Raw genomic sequence first — 14,459 nt, 5'->3', positions numbered from 1 at the left:
TTCCATCAAGAATGCATCCAATAATGTGTGTTTTCAATGTATTTTAATATATATATATATATAATGAAATAAAATGTTGTACTATTTCATTTCCAAAGGTGATCCCAGGCATTATCTATAAGGTTATAAAATACTATACCAAGTTGTTTTTATTGAAGCTATACCTTTCTCCCAAAGTGAGATCCATTTTGATATTAAGGCAATTTCCAGTGTGCTCCAGCCGCCGAGATCTCTATTGAGAAGCTTTGCACTACTAACTCTAAATCTATCCCAAGGAAATGGGCACTTCCGCCCGTTCGAAAGATGTCCGCGCAGGCAACCGAATGCCCAGCCAGCCACCAATCAGCGGACGTATTCAGAGTTCTTCTTCCCGCCCCACATTCTTTCTTAATTTGACTGACAGGTACATAGAATAGGAAAAAAAAAGGGAGTGGTTCCCATGGAGACCACGGCGTTCTCTCCTCCTGCCGGCCTTTTGCCAGGACCCGAATGCCTAGCCAGTGTACGGAATGCACCGAGGAACAAAAAAGTGCTGGCTGGGCAGGTGGGAGATGAAACGCGGCTTTCTACCAAGATGGCAGGGCTCGGTCCCGAGCAGGAAGAGGGCTCGATGGAGGGGCAGGTGAGCCCCCAATTGCAACAAGTGGGGTAGCTCTGGGTCGGGAGGGGAATTGTGAGCATCCTTTTAAGGCTCTTGAATTTTCTCCCTTGTCCTGCATTGGGATCCATAAGGCAGATTGACACCACCTTAACTGCCATGGCTCAATGCAATGGGTTTGTGGGAGTTATAGTTTCACAAGGTCTTGGGCCTTCTCTGCCAACGAGTGCAAACTACAAATCCCAGGATTCCATAGCATAAGCCATGGCAGTTAAAGTGGTGTCAAACTGCATTAATTCTGCAGTGTAGATGCAACCCCAGTATTTATTTATTTATTATTTTATTATTATTTGTATCCCTTTGCAATACATTCAGCTGGTTTCATAAGGGAAAAGTGTCCCCACTGAAGCTTCATCATCAATCCTTGTTTCCAAATTTTTCAAAATCCAATTATCAGGGACAGAAAGCAAGGTGAAATCTTCTGAATGGGGGAACAAACAGCAAAACTAACACTATGGGGATGTTAACCCTTCCCTAGGCTATCCAAAGTTATCTGTCAATATGTGTGTGAGTGTGTGTTTGACTGAACTAAAACTTTCAAAACTTTACCTATCCCTACTTACATACAAATTCAACTTAAGAACAAACCTACAGAGCCTGTCTCTTTCATACTTTTAAGGACTGCTTGTACTTAACAATTTTTTTTCCATATTGCCAAGCCTAAAAAAAAAACCCTAACTGAAATATTGTGTCTCTACTCTTTATGATCTCTCCTTCACCTTTATGTCAAGCAGAGAACACAATACACACTTAGATTCTGTTTAGATAAAAAACATACATACATACATCTATATATAAAAATGCTCTGTGCATAATGAGTACCTTAAAAACAAAAGAACGAAAATGAAATCACACCAAATTTGGCAACAAAATGTCTCACAACACAAGGAGTGACCATCACTCAAAAAATTACGATTTTGTCATTTGGGAGTTGTAATTGCTGGGATTTATAGTTCACTTATAATCAAAGAGCATTCTGAACTCCACCAGCAATGGAATTGAACCAAACTTGGCACACAGGACTCCCCTGACCAACAGAAAACACTAGAAGGGTTTGGTGGGCATTGACCTTGAGTTTTGGAGTTGTAGCTCACCTGCATCTAAAGAGCACTGTGAATTCAAACAATGATAGATCCGGACCAAACTTGGCACGAATACTCAATATGTCCAAATATAAACACAGATGGAGTTTGGGGAAAATAGACCTTGACATTTGGGAGTTGCAGTTACTGGGATTTATAGTTCACCTACAATCAAGGAGCATTCCGAAGCCCACCAACGATGGAATTGGGCCAAACATCCCACACAGAACCCTCATGACAAACAGAAAATACTGTGTTTTCTGGTGGTCTTTGGTAACCCTTCTGACACCCCCTGGTGACCCCCCCCCCCTTCGGGGTCTTGACTTCCCAGATTGAGAAATGCTGCCTTAAGGCCATCCAGTCCAACCTCCTCCACCAGGGCAGGAAAACATAATCAAAGCCCTCCTGTCAAAGGGCCATCCAGCCATTCACACACACACACACACACACACATATGTATATGACAGATGTAGTATCAAAGATTTGAAAGAGACCCCTAAAGAAGGACAACTATATGTTGCATGTTCCAGAGTAGTCAAACCAGACAATCTCTACATCAACACTGACAAAGAAACAGCAAGAAATACTATTTACCCATAAGCATAAAGACATTACGTATATTAGAAACCAACACTTTCTCATTACTGAGCCACAGCAACGCATGGCAGGGGGCGGCAAGTTAGATATAAAACAGATATATAAGGCAAAACTACAGTTAGGTGGATCTGTAATTGATTAAGTGAACGAACCCAGAGTGTGCTCACCAATGCTTCCCCTTCCTGGAAAGAAGTGACAAGTGGAGTGCCACAGGGTTTCATCCTATGCCCAGACTTTATTAATGACTTAGATGAAGGGTTAGAAGTCATTGGCTGTGGTGTAGGACATATATAGATCTATAAATTAAGTATAACAAGTATATAAGAAGGAGAGCAGTCCCTTGTTTAGCAGCGGTTCCCTTCCAAGCGATTGCATAGTCTTGAAAAGACAGCTGCTTTCAGCTGAAACTCAACATCTCAAACATCCAGTTAAAATGCAACAACAAAAATGTTTAATGTAGTCTTTAATCCCGCAGGGATTGAGTTTTGCTTACATTAGAAGATGCGTTTTTTTAAAAACAACATCATGTGTATTCTTTTACTGCAGGGTTTAGAATTATATTCACTAGTACAGGCTGAATGCTAATGTGGGTCCTGTTTTGCAAACTTTAAAACTAGGAACTTGAAATAGTGTGCATATTAAACATAAAATATACATGAGGAAACAATGTGTATGTGTGTTTGCTACTTAAAATGCTGGCTATTTCTAGGCATGACGCCAACATAACTACACATAATTATAACAAACAAAACTGGTGTATTGTTCAATAATCAACTCAAAATAGGCGCTGCATTGAAGAATACCAGTTGATGCAATCTGATGGTAGTTAACTGTACATGGTGTTGCGTGACTTCTAGTGAATAGATTAATTGTTTACATCAACGGAATATAGGGAACCATTTCTGTTTTGATTAAACATTCTATGTCATGATTAGGTCAGGAATGATATAAAACAAGCTGAGAGGTAATAGAAGCCAAGAGAATGAGCATCCAACTCCTTCATAGTAAGGAACTGTACTGTTCCTAGGTAACTGCCCAAGATACACTGAAAATGACCTAATCTGGTAAGGGAGAATCTCTGCTCTCAGCTAGTAGTGTACCTACCTACACCAGGCATAGGTAAACTTGAGCCCTCCAGGTGTTTTGGACTTCAATTCCCACAATTCCTAACAGCCGGTAGGCTGTTAGGAATTATGGGTGTTGAAGTGCAAAACACCTGGAGGGTCCAAGTTTACCCATGCCTGGTCTACACTGTAAAATTAATGCAGTTTGACACCACTTTAACTCCCATGGCTCCATGTTATAGAATCATAGGAGTTGTAATTTGGTAAGATACCAGAACTCTTTGGTAGAAAATGATAAAGGCCTTCTAAAACTACAACTCTAATGATTCCATTGCACTGAGCAATGGTAATTAAAGTGGTGTCAAATAGCATTAATTATACAGTGTAGATGAACCTTAGACTATATTAAATAGATATATATCCCGCCATGATTGTTATCGATATCTGTTATGCATGTTTACAGATGTAAAACGGATGCTGCTAAACATAACAATGCCTAGGGATGTTAACTCCTTTGATGCATGTGTGCTCACAAATGCCTATTTAGAGATATATAGTTCTGAAAAGTGCATTCCTTACTACAGCGGTTTTCGAAGTGTGCTTTTCCTCCTACCCAAGCTTTCCCTCCTCTTTCCTGATCCTCCTCCTCTCCCCATCTCCTTCACCCCCAAAAGGCTTTGTCCCTTGGCTGCTTTGCCACCAAATTTCTTTTTTTCTTGCCAACAGATGGCCCGTGGGGTTGCTCTTATTGTTGTTGTTGTTGTTGTTGTTACAAAGGCTGGGTGGCCATCTGTTGGGGGTGCTTTGTTCTTTTCCTCCATGGTAGAAGGGGTTTGGACTGGGTGCCTTTGGAGTCTTCCACTGAAATACTATTACATTTATGTTGATAACTGCTTTTAATGATATATATTTAATGTTCACACATGTCCTAGTTTATTGTTTAATTGGTTCATTACTACCTAGTCCACATTCAACATTTAATTATTTCATTATACATTTACTGTTATTATTGTGTATTATTTTGTATTATTCCTGGTGTTTTTTACTTTGTAAAGCATTGAATGTTTGCCTATTATTGTATTGTACTGCTCTGAGTCCCTTTTGGGAAAGAGGTGTGGTCTATAAATAAAGTTTTATTATTGTAATTATTATTATTATTGTAATTATTATTATTTTATTTATTTATTTAAAACATTTCTATTCCGCCCTTCTCACCCCGAATGGGACTCAGCATATATATGGCAAACATTCAATGCTGGGACATGAATTCGTTATATGCATACATAAACATTAAAAACATTTGTCTCAATAGTAAAATACACTGTTTAAAACCATCTTTACCCCTCCTATTAAACTTTGTCCCCTCAGTCCCATACCTGCTACGTTAACTGTGTCTTTAAACGTTGTTGTTTTTTAAAAAAAATGTTTTCGAATATTTTTTATGACTGTCTCTTTAGGGAACTGTGTTTCCCCTTCTCAGGGCATTTGTGCCCCAATCTGTGCTGGTCATGGACCGTAATAAAATCTTGTTTTTGTTGTTGTTGTTGTTGTAAATACATTGGGGAACAACTCTATTCGTTACAGAACTCCATTCACAACAGAACCAAAGCTACTAATGGTGTACTCAAGCATTATAGATAAAGACAAGCATTCACAACAGAGCCAAAGCTACTATTAGGAATTGTACTCAAGCATTATAGATAAGACCATAATTTATTTATTTATTTATTTCCTGCATTTATAACCCACCCTTCTTACCCTCGAAGACATAATGAAACAAGGGAAACAACCCGGGAGATCTTGATATATGGCTGTCCCTGGCATTACGAGTTAATGAAAAATCTACTTTAATATAGAAGTCGTTATTTTGAAAGTTGGGTTTTTTTTTATTACCACTGGTATTGGACTCAAGACTTTTTGTAGCTCCAGGACTTATTAAGACTGGCTGTTTCTATATGCTTTGCTTTTCTTTATTTCTGTTACTTATTTTGTAAATAGCATATCCTTAGTTGAATTATGATATGAGAATTGTACTTTTACTAGTGTGAATTTTGAAGTCTTCTCGACATAGTAATACAGCATGAAGTAACTTTCTCTGAGACAGAGTTTTCAAGTCACGCACATACATGGTTGTTTTGTTGGTTGTTGAACAACACTACATGACAATGTCCATATGGTTGAATGGGAGTCCTCCACCACCACCTACTGAGTTTGCCCCTCCAGTAATTAAAGGAACGACCTTAGAACAATGTTTCCAAGTTCCTTCCCAGCAAAGTGACCCAGAAAATGGTGCTGGAGGACTCCCATATGCATAAAGGCAACACCTATGTAAATATATAAACAACAACAAGCAATGCTGTGTAGGCTGGGTATATTTACTATCCAACAACATCTGGAAGATTGCATGTTCCCAATCTTAATTGATTGTATTTTATATCTACTTAGCACAATCACTGAAAGGGATAATAACTGGAAAAATACTAACGGAGGAGGGGAAATTGGGTACATGGAGAAGAATAGATATAATTTGCTGTGGAAAATGGAAGCTAGTATATTCCTGTTAACTCTTAATTTTGCATGTTGGATTTCCTCCTGTTTTAGAAGGGTATGTGACACTGTTTGGAAGCTATGCTTCTCAAGAGGAATATGAGGAAAAATTCTAAGGAACAGACAGGCATGAAGGTGCTGGTCTATGTCTCTTCTTTCGCCTTTTAATAGGAAAGAGCATTGAAGAAAGCTAAGTTCTATCAGAGGTTACATTCATATATCTGCTTCTCACCTCTTATTCTTTATTTGTATTGAATCTACAGCCTGAAAATATTCCTATTACTGACGTTCAGGAGCATTACGAACAACCTATAGTCACACCTCTTTCCTCTGGGCCTCAATCCCAACTCCTTCAAATAGTATTGGCCATGGATGAGGAAATAGAAACATCTTCTTCTGACACACATCTGGAAACCCTTGGAAATTTGATGATGCAAAATAAAATTGAGTTTCCACGTGGTTTGGTCAGATCAGTGGAAACAATGGTCCAGCCTCAAGAAGCAGTACACGAGGAGGTGACACATGAGGAAGAAGCACATGAAGAAGCAGCACATGAAGAAGCAGCACACGAGGTAGTTATACATGAAGAAGCAGCACACGAGGTAGTTATACATGAAGAAGCAGCACACGAGGTAGTTACACATGAAGAAGCAGCACATGAGGAAGCAGAACAACAGGTAGCCCCACCAGCTATAACCACAGAGGAGGAAGTCCCAGACGAGCCCATGCCTGTGGTATATCAAGATCCTTTTGAGGTTTCTCTTCAGTACATGGAGAAACATAACATTCTGCAGGTATTTCAGGTGAGAGGTTTTTTCATGAATGACACTTCCCCCCATTTCTGTCATGTGGGTGATGAAATATGGGCCTATTGGAAATGCACGCCAACATTTTTGTTGATTTTAGCTTGTTATTTTGATTGGATAACTAAGCTCCTGGTGGTGCAGCAAGTTAAACCGCTGAACTGCTGAACTTGCTGATTGAAAAATTGGCAGTTCGAATCTGGGGAGCGAGGTGAGCTCTCACTCTTAGGCCCAGCTTCTGCCAACTCAGCAGTTCAGAAAGATGCAAATGTTAATAGGTCGATAGGTACCGCTTCAGCGGGAAGGTAATGGCACTCCATGCAGTCATGCCGGCCACATGACCTTGGAGACATCTACAGAGAACGCCAGCTCTTTGGCTTAGAAATGGAGATGAGAACAGCCCCCCCCCCCTCCCCGGAGTTGAACACAACTAGACTTAATGACAAAGGGAAACCTTTACTTTTACCTTAACTAAGCTTAAGTAATATGTTTTGATCTAATGGAGATATATGCTTAATACAAGTCAGAGGAAAAGCACTAAAGTCAAACAGGTACCTAGTCTTTCTAAACTATGGATTATGAAGTCTGAAAAATAGTCAAAACTGATCTACCTATTGTGTCCTGGTTTGTGTGTGTATTTAAATGTTTTACTTTTATGACCTGGATGCAAAGAATGTTGCTTTGGTTGTAACTTCTAGTCTGTTTCAGCTGTTACGCTTTGTTCTTGTTTTGCTTTGTTTTTTATAAGGTTATAACTAAGCCACTCTAAGGACCTTGTGGTTGGAAGGGATATAAATAACTAAAACCTAATGTGTGTTGGTAATGCAGCTGAGCCAAATGTATTGTCAGATGCATTTTAAACTTGCAACTTTCAGTTATTCATATCAGAGGCAGACTGAAATATATTAAAATTTCAAATGATGGGAGCTAAAAGCCACTATAAACTAAAGTTAGTTTATCTGTGTGATGGATGTGTTTCAGGAAAAGTAAAACTAAGCATCTTGTTTTGGTCCTTTCTTAAAAGCCAAGCCGTTCTTGCCTGTGGCAATATACTTTTAGATCTTTTCATTATTAGCCTTCAGGAAAGAAGTATAATCACTTCTGTCTTTCCCAGGAGATCACTGAAAACCTTGTGTATGAGAAGCCTGATGAACCGCTGGAGTTCATGTTGAAACAGGTACGTGGGCTTCCCAGGACACTGAGAACTTTTTTCCCTCTCTGAAAAAGAACCCTAGAGCTGAGGGCATGGGCCTTTCTTAGTATAGTTCTGGGAGAAGAATACTGAATGTAAAAGAGAATAATGTAAGTACCGTATGTACTCAAATATAAGCCTATCCAAATATAAGCTGATACACCTCATTTTACCACAAAAAAAATGGGAAAATGTATTGACTCAAGTATAAGCTGATGGTGGGAAATTTAGCAGCAACTGGTAAATTTCAAAATAAAAATAGATACCAATAAAATTACGTTAATTGAGGCATCTGTAGGTTAAATGTTTTTGAATATTTACATAAAGCTGTAATTTAAGATGAGACTGTCTGTTTTCTGAAAATACTGTATATATTAATGTAAAAGTTGACATCATGTAAAAGTCAGGTCATAGAATCAAAGACCTCCTGACAGATGGCCATCCAGCCTTTGCTTAAAAACCTCCAGAGAAGAAAACTCAACCACACTCCACGGCAGCATATTCCACTGCCAAGCAGCTCTTGTCATCAGGAATTTCTTCCTAATGTTTCAGTGGAATCTCTTTTTTGTGTAGTTTGAATGCATTGCTCCATTTTTGGCCAAAATTGTGGATTTTGATATGTCCCTTGAATAAGTTGAGGGTCATCTTGTGGAGCACCTTGCCATAATGAGACAGCTGCCCCTAGCCACCACTGCCATCTCCCTTGCCTTGGTATTTAAAAACACCAGAACCAGCATCACCGAAAACAGTATTGGGTTGGTGCTTCTTTTAGGTTCTAGTGGTATACATTAAGCTCTTGCATTTTACCACTCTACTCAGAGAAGGGGCTGGCTCTTTCTATAAGGTACAGTATTTACACTGATTTGTGTATAAGCCATCTCAGTTTTTTGTGCTGATTTTTAAACTAAAATTTCTGGACTTATACATGAATATTTAGGGTAATCAGATGTCAGCAGGATCGTTATCTGCATAGAACCCTATGGGTGCCTTATGCTTAGAATTCAATGGAAGGAACTAAGCCTCCTCTAATGCAGCACTTGGAGGCATGAAGGTACAAGTTCTTGTACAGATTGCAACCAAGAGGAAGGAAGAGACGAAACCTGCCCTGCTCCAGTCCTACTCTGGTTTCCTTCAGAATTTGTTGTTCACATAAGAACAAAAGCTTGTGTTGTTCCTTCTGCATAAGAAAGTTAATGTACAGTAAAACGTTAATGTGCACAAAGCCTTTATTTACTTTATATTTATCCTGCCTTTTTCCCAATACCTCAGGGTACCTCAAACTGTCATTAGTGGGCGACAGTAGTAGCTTCTGTGGAGTCTTCCAGCGCTGATAGATTCCTTTCTCACTTGTTTGTTTTGCTATGTTTAGGTTCAGAATATGATAGAAATTAGGAAAATGGCGAAAGCACTGGAAGAATTGTGAAAGATGACGGACTACAGAACGCTCAACAATTCGTTAGACATCTTCATGGTGCACCGTGTTCGAGCACTGCTCTCATTTATGCTCCATATATGCAAACTATATATGTTTACAGAGTCAGAGATAACTTATTTTCTCCACCTTGAGTAGTGTGTTGGATTGTCTAAAAGGATAGAAAATGTGCTGCTTCTCAGGAGCATATATATTCACATGAATTCCAGGAAACATAACTACTGAGAAACTGCAGTATCCAAAAGTCATTTATTTTGGCGATAATAGTTTCTCTTTGCAACTACAACTGGATAATGCCATTCCTAATGGATGTCCAAATTTAAGATTAAATCTATGATTTCACAAGGTAAATGATTCCACACAAAATAATAACCCCTCCTTGTATGTAAAAAGCCTAAATTTCAGGAAGAAGTGCCTTCTCCCTATAACAGTAGTTTGTTGTATGTGAGCACGGTTATTATTTTCTGTGGAGAAATCTTCACACGTTATCCCCAACAGCTGGCTGATTTTTGTTATGAATCATTAATTAAGTTAGATTATAACTTAGTTCAGTCATGTATGTTGCTCACTCAAATACTTGCAAGTAAATATTTTGGGGATCGATATACAAACCTCCAACAGGGAAGCATTATGATTCCTTTAGCTTGATGTTTTTGCTGCCAATTGACTCAGAATGAGAAGTGTTTCTGGACATTATAAGAACCGTTTTTGCTAGTAGTTACTTCTGAATTCTAGATCTGAAATTCATGAAAGGCTATTTCAGGACAACCAGAATGACACTGTTAAAGATTATGTCTAATTCAGGGGAGGAAATTGTTTTAGACTCAGGGACTAGACTGACCCTTAGGTTGGCTGGCTGGATAATTACAAATGACACTCTTCTGATATCATTTATCACCATGCTCTCTCCAGTATCTATTTTCAGTATCTCTGTGTATTTGTGACCCAGTCCGCCTTACGTAGGCCCTTTTGTGTGCGTCTTACAGTCCTGCTGGATATTGAAAGGCACACAATCTTAATACTTTACTGGGATTCACTATGCTCCACATCTTCCTAACTTGAACCCTCAAGTTATCTCCAGTTGGTCCCATTAAATTCAGATAATTTATTTATTTATTTACTGTACTTGTATACCGCTGTTTCTCAGCCTAGCTGGCGACTCAACGTGGTTTACAACAAAATACCAAATACAATAGTCAACAGTATACAATTTAAAACCATAAAAACATAATACACAATATTAAGCTCCTGACAATCCATTTTATGCCTTCTGATATTGTGATTCATGGTCTAAAGAAGTCTACTGATTTTTTTTATTGGTGGTTTCAGAAAGGGATGGGTTCCTGTGCCTTCAAAATGTTCCAGGAACAAATGACAACATGTATAGTGGATTGGGGTTTCTTTGCAGAAGAAAAATTTATGGAAAGTAAGAATTGTTCTGATGTCATAAGCAGTGCTTAGCTGTTTATGTACAGCTACTGATCATGTGCCTATAAAAGGTGCCGATTCTACTGAATAAATGTATTTTGATATAGCACCTGTGATCTCTTTGATTCACCAGTTTGAACAGCTGGGTGGGGTCAACAGCCTTTTATCTCAGTTTTGCGGTATTAGATGCTTCTCTTTGCTTCTCTCTTCTCTCCCCATATTCACGAATTCCAATTCTCCTTTGAGATATCCATAGGCTGAAATTTGGAAAGTATTGGTATGTTTTTGAATTTCCACTGCAATGGGATATAAAGCAGCCATGGTTTCTGTTATCCAAACTTCCCAGTTATCACCCACTGTGAGGAATGGAAGTGGGTTCCTATTTACCCACTATAGTTTTTGTCGGGGTAATGGACAGCAGAACATTGTCTCCTGCTTTATTAGAGATCATAAAGGATCTCTAGGTTGCATTATGAAGAGGCACTTAAGCTCTTTGATGCCAATCTTCTTTTTCAATGCATGTGTGAAATAACAGTCCTACTACTTACACCAGACAGGAGACTAAGGTGACAATTGGGACATTTCTTAATATTATCTCCCTGCTGCAGGCAGAATCTCTGTGTGTTCATGAGGGAATCCACTTTAAAATCATCATATATAACAGTAGTAAAATTACTTGCTGAAATGTTTGCCCTTGTGTAGCCAGAATAGCACTTCCTAGCCTGCTCAGATGAAATGGCAGATGTAGAGAAGTACAAAACCCCTTGGGAGTATGAAATTAAAATGTGGAAAGCAAAGATTATATTACCCAATGAATCATAGAATTGTGAAGTTGGAAGAGGCCACAAGGACCTTCCTGTCCAGCCCCCTGCACAAGCAAAACATTCCTGACAAATTGTCATCTGGTCTCTGTTTAAAAAATCCTCCAAAGGAGACTACACCACTCTCTGAGGGAAGATATTCCATTGTTGAACAGCTCACACCATCAGGAAAGTTTTACTAATATTCAGGTAGAATCTCTTTTCCTATAGTCTGAAGAACATTACTCTGTATCCTATAGTCTTGAGAGCAGCAGAAAACAAGCCCGTTCCATCTTCCAATATTTAATCATGGCTATTATATTTCCACTTACTCTCTTCTCCGGACTAAACATCCTGTTTCTCAAGTCTCTCCTCGTAGGGCTTAACCTCCAGAACCTATATCATATTGATCACACTTCTTTGGGCATATTCCAGCTTGTTGAAATCTTTCCTGAATTGTAGTGTCCAGAACTGGGCACAGTATTCCAGGGGAATTCTGACAAAAACAGAATACAGTGGTAATATACAGTATGTCTTTGATATAACTATTTTCCTATTGATGCAATCTAACATCACATTGGGGTTTTTTTTAGTAGCTGTATAAAACTGCTGTTTAACCCAGGGGCACATCATTTTAAACAGCTGAGCTGCTGAACTTGCTGACCAAAATGTCGGTGGCTCGAATCAGAGGAGCGGGATGAGCTCCCACTGTTAGCCCCAGCTTCTGCCAACCTAGCAGTTTGAAAACATGCAAATGTGAGTAGATCAATAGGTACCACTCCAGTGGGAAGGTAATGGCACTCCATGCAGTCATGCCAGCCTAGGAGGCATCTACGACTGAGAAATGGAGATGAGTACCATCGGACATGACTAGACTTAATGTCAAAGGGAAACCTTTACCTTTTTATAACACTGCTGACTCATTTCCAGCTTGTGATTTAAGATTGATAGATCCTTTCCACATGTACTGCTCTCAAGCCAAATGCGACCCATCAGATATCTCTACATTTCATCTTTTCCCCTCCTCCTTCATCTTGCCTAAGTATAGCTTACATTTCTCCATGTTGAAATTTATTGGTTTAGTTGGTTTGCGGTATTAGCCACCCTCCTGAATTGGTACCGTCTGGAGATTTGATGGGCATGCCCTGTCTTCCATCATTGAAGTCATTGGTAAAGATGTTGAAGTGTTATTCAGTGTGAGTATGCAGTATTCCCAGTAGGCACAGAATGCTCACTCTTGGGAGCAGAGGAACATAAAATCATGTACGTAGAATACTCTATTATGGAAGAATTTATGTCTGGTTGGTTAGAACACAAATTTTCCATTGTACAAAAGTTTTTTTTTCTACAAGTGCTGAAGCTGTTATCTTTTTACCAAACAAACATATAACTTCTAGCATTTCCAATAGGAAACCAGGAGGTGGCAGCAAGAGGTCACGGTCTTCTTGTAAAGAGAATTTTAATTGGCAGTGTGGCTCCAAGGTAAATAAACTGATGTGGCAGTTAACAAGGTCACCTACCTTCAAAGGCTTGCAAGCCAAAGGGAAACCTTTTGCGTTAACAACCACCTGGAAGCACCGTCAGTTCAACTAATTCTAAAATGCAGGCTTGCTCCACAGATTTTGAATCTAACAAATGTGAAGTATTTGCATAAATGTTTCCATTCTTTATTGCTTTCTAAGATAATCAGACATTGAACTGGATTGAAGTTTCTGAATAATAATGTCTAGCATATTTTTCTAGCATCGAAAGTGCCTCACATATATTATCTTTCTAACCTTTAGCAGTATTTCAAGGACAGTTTTGATCTTGTTATCCTTATCACTTAAAGGAAACCTTGGTTGTTGGCGTTTTTTAAAAGTGGCATTCAGATTTTAATTAAGATGCCTTAAAATTGGTATCTATGGTTCAAAACAGTTGGTATTCTAAAAATTACAAAATGAATTCCATACTTTGCATGGTAACATGATGGATAGGAGTTTACTGTCAATTACGAAAGCTATGTTCTTTCTATTCTGATCCATTCTGAGACCGGAGAAGTTGTGGAGGTGAGCCTAAAGAAGCGCTAGTAATAATTAAGTTGTTTGTTTAGTAATGTGTGTGTCTTCTCATTATTTTTTGCTTTGCCCTGTATCTAAATGGCCATTTTGACTTGTGTGTGTGTGTGTGGCTAAAAGAGTGCTGATGACCCTTCCAAAGATGGAGTGAGAGCCCCCAAAATGTTTGTCACAAGAGTATGTCGGTCATGGCTTTTAAAAAAATATCCCACACATGACAAACAATATTAAAATGTCCTTTACTTCCTATTCTTACTCCATTAAATCACAAGCTTCTACTGAGCCACTTAAAAACAAGATGACCTTGGTTTTTCCTTAAATGTTATTTATTTAATTATTGTATCAAGAGCGAACCAAGACTACAGTTGTAATGTATTTGAAAAACACAAAGTTTTAAAACTTGGCATTATATTAAATGTCCTTTGACCAGTAGTTGGCTACTTGGAGTGCCTCTGGTGTTGCTATAATGAGGTCCTCCATTGTGCTTGTGGCAGGACTCAGGCTGCATTGTAGTAGGTGGTCTGTGGTCTTAAATGTTATGTAAGGTGGCGAGCCCTGCTCCCAAAATAGTTTCAGCAGTTTGCATAGGCCTTTTAAAATTGAGACTAAAACCCAGAGTATGTTCACCATTCTACTGATATGAGGACTAACTTTTGCCACTGCCTTTCTCATCACCTCCGATTGAGACAAAACATATTATGCTCCCTACATAATCTAGTTTAAGAACCTTAACTCAATTTGTATCCCGAGGAAAGCAGTTTTATTACACGTTGAGTTCTTCACTTTCCATCTTTGTTAG

At 38.8% G+C, this 14,459-nt stretch overlaps 1 protein-coding gene across 1 annotated transcript; it reads left to right on the top strand.

The window, feature by feature from the left end:
- Nucleotides 1-443: 443 nt before the first annotated feature.
- Nucleotides 444-10,909, top strand: TEX55 (testis expressed 55). Its single transcript, XM_060770793.2, has 4 exons — nt 444-622; nt 6,212-6,751; nt 7,866-7,928; nt 9,313-10,909. Exons 1-4 carry the CDS (start codon nt 575-577, stop codon nt 9,364-9,366), a joined length of 705 nt encoding a protein of 234 aa, XP_060626776.2. The 5' UTR covers nt 444-574; the 3' UTR covers nt 9,367-10,909.
- Nucleotides 10,910-14,459: the final 3,550 nt, after the last annotated feature.

The sequence above is a fragment of the Anolis sagrei genome, chromosome 3, assembly GCF_037176765.1.
Source record: "Anolis sagrei isolate rAnoSag1 chromosome 3, rAnoSag1.mat, whole genome shotgun sequence".
NCBI classification, from domain to species: Eukaryota; Metazoa; Chordata; class Lepidosauria; order Squamata; family Dactyloidae; genus Anolis; species Anolis sagrei.
This window is presented reverse-complemented; position numbering and strand designations above follow the sequence as displayed.